Raw genomic sequence first — 4,591 nt, forward strand, 5'->3', positions numbered from 1 at the left:
GTTACGAACTACTACAGGTGGGTTTATTGGATTCAGTACACGATTCCCGTTGATCTGAAACATCTATTAAAAAAGTTGTTTGAGATACAGTCTAGTGAAGTGTAGAATTGAATAAGTGTTTACGATTGCAGTTCACGATTGACCACACATGTGATTTTCTGATCCATGACTTCAGTGGGATCTACATCATGTTTGGACAAATGAATATATACATGTTGATCAAGATCAATCAGACAGTTTTACCTTTGTACAGTCTTTCATTTCAAATGTTCACTTGTATGATCTATCATTTTACTAATTATTCATATGATTTTGTTTGAACTACAGATGACTATGGAAAGTAAATGAATTTGGATTTGGGAATGATGATCCGAACTTCACCCATGTTTAATTTACCTATATATTGTAACAATTAATTTACTGTCAGAATAACAAACCACAAATTTCTTCTTTCATTAACAATATTAACCGTTAATATGAATTAATTATTAGTTATTCATGATCAAAACATTGGTGCGATAAAGGATTGTAATATTCGAAATTTTGTGGCCTGCTTGAATATCTGGGCTACCTGTTTCTTCCATTTAATTGTTTCAACAAGTAATGTGTTTATCTTTCATTTTGTTTTAACGTCTCATTATGTCCATTGATCGCATAACCTATACAGGCGCGTTTATGAAAAGGCTACGACCTTTCGCTGCACAAGTTGCAAAAAGTACTATAAAGGACATAGCGTTAAAGAGAATGAACAATAATCGTGTGTCGATTCCCAAGCCGCTAAATTCTAACTGTCGATCACCAATCAACAAAGTTGACTATCTTCGATTCCTACTAAGTCAAAATATGTATCGTAATTGTGGTGTCATCACAATTCAAGAATCTTGGTTAAATGATTTACAGGACGACTGCCTGGTATCACCACATGATTTCAAAATTTATCGTCAGGATCGATCAAACAATAAGAAGAGGTGTGGTGCGCTATCTAAAAAGGTCAGTGGTATTGTTTCTCGTTGAATTAGTTAACTGTTTTGATCGTAAATTACGTATCAAAACTACGATTTACACTTTAATTGAATCTACTACAGTTAAAGTGATATGCTGTTGCATTTTTTGGCTTTCGAAATGATTCTTGGTCTGTATCAAGGTACTTTATTTAAGGTTTAAAATCTTGCTAAAGTTTGTCTTAAGGTAACCTTTTATTCGTTGACTGACATTTGTGTTCATACTGTGATCATATTGTGTGTTACACCTTGATCTGACTAAAATGGTTGGTAGTACTCACAAATGTGGACAGCCAAACTGTTTGTTCCCTGTGGAGGAGGGAATGCAGTGTGACGAATGCAATAAGTAGTTCCACAAAATGTGCACCCGTTTAAGTCCCACCGCATACAAAAGATGTTCGAAGCCTAACTCATATTGGCTTTGCATGTTTTGCTGTGCCAACAAGGCATCACTTATACAAGAAGCTATGAGCCTATTGGCTTTGGTCTGTAAGAAGAAAGATGGTGCATGCGCTGATAACACGATCACTGACAGTGACGAATGTGTCAGTGTAGTACATAGTGTTGCGAGACGCCTTAAAGAACCGACTTTGATTGACGAAAACGTGAAATGTCCATTAACAATAACGAGTGGGTAATACCACCTGACACTGACAATGGTAACCATACACCTCTAGTGGAAACTGAAGATCTGGATAAAACCGTCACCGCTACAAATATTCCCAGTGTCCTGAGGGATGAAAAATGGGCTACAGTACGGAGAAAACGAAAAGAAAAGAAAAAAGCTGTAGGTAGTACGCAGGTGGTTAGCAAGTCACTGGAGGGCTCCCACTGTGAGTCACAAAATGCACTACCGAAATCTGATAATAAGAGAGAAACCCACTCTTATGTGACTGAGAAGAATAATCTAATATCATCGAATATTATTGTGAGCAAATTGCTGGAGTCAAACGACCCTGATCCCAAAATTAGACACGCGCATGATTTAGAGAAGCTTGGAGAATATATTCGTAGTATCTTACTAGGTAACCATGAAGGGGTTCAGGTAAAACAAAACTGGTTAGAATAGGCAAGAGGACTGAGGACAGTGTTGAACCCCGACCATGCAGACTCCTTAAGGTAATCCTAGGATCGGAGAAGCAACGGGATAACGCTCGTTGTCACGACAATTCCGACATCCGAGTTACACCTGATATGTCTCACGAAGATAGAATAAAAAGGAAGAAAGCATTAGCTGAACTAGAAACCCGTCGGCTAAACGGTAGGGAAAATCTCCGGCTAATGGGTTTTCGGATACTCAGGTCTTGGAAGCGAATGCTACCAAGGCCTATGTGGATAGGCCGTTCTAATTAGAAGTTTTATACGCCAACGCTCGTAGTCTAAAAAATAAGTTCTATGAACTAGAAGCATTAGTGAACAGATTAAAGCCACTCATCGTAGCAGTGACAGAAACGTGGTTAGTCCACGACTTGGACATTACTCCAGAATTATCCGGATACGTCAGGAGCGATAGACATAGATGTAGAAAAGGAGGTGGCGTCCTGTTATATGTAGCCAATAAAATAAATATCCTCTCATCTGCTAGCGAATCTCGTGATAGCGGTACTTGTGAAGTAATTGGCAGTAAATTGGCTATCGGATGTAGTACATTTATGCTCGGTGTCATCTATTGCAGCCCGATCTGCTTAGTTGATGACTTTATATTAGAGCATATTCATCTTTGGAGTGAAAATACCAGATACTTGACAATAGGAGACTTTAATGCGCCTGATATTAGTTGGACTGAGATGACCACAGAAGGATCTATAAACTCCTTTGATAGTAGGTTCCTAGTAAAATTAATGGAGCATGCACTAGTGCAGCATGTATCCAAACCCACACGTTTTGGTGTTAACCAGCGTTCTTCTCTGCTGGACTTGGTAATCACTCATGAGACTGAGGATATTGTCGACTTAAATATTCTTCCATCGTTAGTGAACAGCGATCACGCTGTTTTGTCATTCGCGTTTAGAACTAGGGACATGTTATACGATCAGGTTACACCCCGCTCAAATGTATGGAAAGCTAACATATCAGCCATTCAGGAATGCGCTGCTAAGACAGATTGGTTTGTAGATACTAGCTTATCAGTTGAAGAAGCATGGTCTGTATTTAAAGGTAGTTGGTCGCGCAATTTCATGGATTGGTTTATGTTAGACACTATCACCATTGGATGCCGGCCAGCTCAGTGGTCCAGTAGGTTAAGCGTTCGCGCGCGAGACCGAAGACCCTGGGTTCGAATCTCGCGAGCAGGATCTTGGATGCGCACTGCTGCCAAGGAGTCCCACGATAGGACAAAACGGCCGTCCAGTGCTTCCAGGTTTCCAAAGGTGGTCTAACATCAATCGGTTCATGATCTCAATCAAAAACTTAATAATCTTCACAATTCCTTTGCTAATAAATTTAGACTAGTTACGTCCCCGTTCATACCATACCTGGTACCGCGAATACCGAATAACAGTCCATCATGGATAACTAAAACGGTCAGGAAACTTCTTAGAAAAAGGAAGAAGCACTGGAATATGTTCCTCTCTACTGGCTTAGAACAATACAGATCCAGTTATTGTAAGATTAGGAATGCCTGTAAAGCGTTAATAAGCAAGACTAGATTATCATACGAAAAACAATTGGTTAGGGATTCTAGATATAGTCCGAAACGATTATTCTCGTATATAAAAAGGCGAAATGAGAGAAGCGATGGAATTCCATCACTTTTGATACGAGAAAATCCGTTAATCTTAGCAGAGAATGATGCCGAAAAAGCTGAAGCTTTATCGGAATATCTTAGTAAAGTGTTTTCTATCGGTAATGAGGAACGACCAACGATTCATCGCGACCGTGACGGCTCGCTGATGGATCCTATAGTCATTGAGAAAGTACTGTCTAAAGGCTACTTCAGCATCTCAAGCCTGATAAGTCCAGTGGTCCTGATGATATTCATCCTAGGATTATGTTGGGGACGATAGATTCCCAAACTCATATTTTTAAAATTTATCTTATCGATCATCTTATTGATTAAATGTTAGATATTTTTATTGGGGTCAATTGATGAACTATCGATTAAATGCGCAAATAAGTCAATTGATGAAGTATCGATTAAATGCGCAAATAGGTCAATTAATGAACTCGTTGATTAATGTTTAAAAATTTTCTATGACAATATCGATTGTAAATAATTGTATAAATACGCTTGATTTGTGTGTTTGATTTGACTTGTTATCTGCTGTTTGTCTGTAGAATACACTTTCTACACCTTACCCAGACTTCTTGATCGAGTTAGCAGAGTTGGGGACAACGAACCAGAATAGCTATCGAGTCGCTGAATCATTGATCATTCGTTCGTTCGAGTAAGACGCATCAGTAATAGCATTCAAGCAATAACGAACCATAACAGATTATGAAAGCCATATCAGATGAAATCGCTGAACCATTAGCGATACTATTCGACATGTCTCTGAGACAGTCCAGACTTCCTAGAGACTGGAAAGACGCCATAATAAGTCCGGTGTATAAGGCTGGGAGTAGGGATTCAGTTAGTAACTATAGACCTG

General features: G+C 38.9%; 1 protein-coding gene across 1 annotated transcript; it reads left to right on the forward strand.

The window, feature by feature from the left end:
• Nucleotides 1-669: 669 nt before the first annotated feature.
• Nucleotides 670-4,296, forward strand: MS3_00006007 (uncharacterized protein). The gene has a single exon (XM_051214093.1). It carries the CDS (start codon nucleotides 2,654-2,656, stop codon nucleotides 3,377-3,379), a length of 726 nt encoding a protein of 241 aa, XP_051067215.1. The 5' UTR covers nucleotides 670-2,653; the 3' UTR covers nucleotides 3,380-4,296.
• Nucleotides 4,297-4,591: the final 295 nt, after the last annotated feature.

This window comes from Schistosoma haematobium, chromosome 2, assembly GCF_000699445.3.
Source record: "Schistosoma haematobium chromosome 2, whole genome shotgun sequence".
In the NCBI taxonomy this organism is placed as follows: Eukaryota; Metazoa; Platyhelminthes; class Trematoda; order Strigeidida; family Schistosomatidae; genus Schistosoma; species Schistosoma haematobium.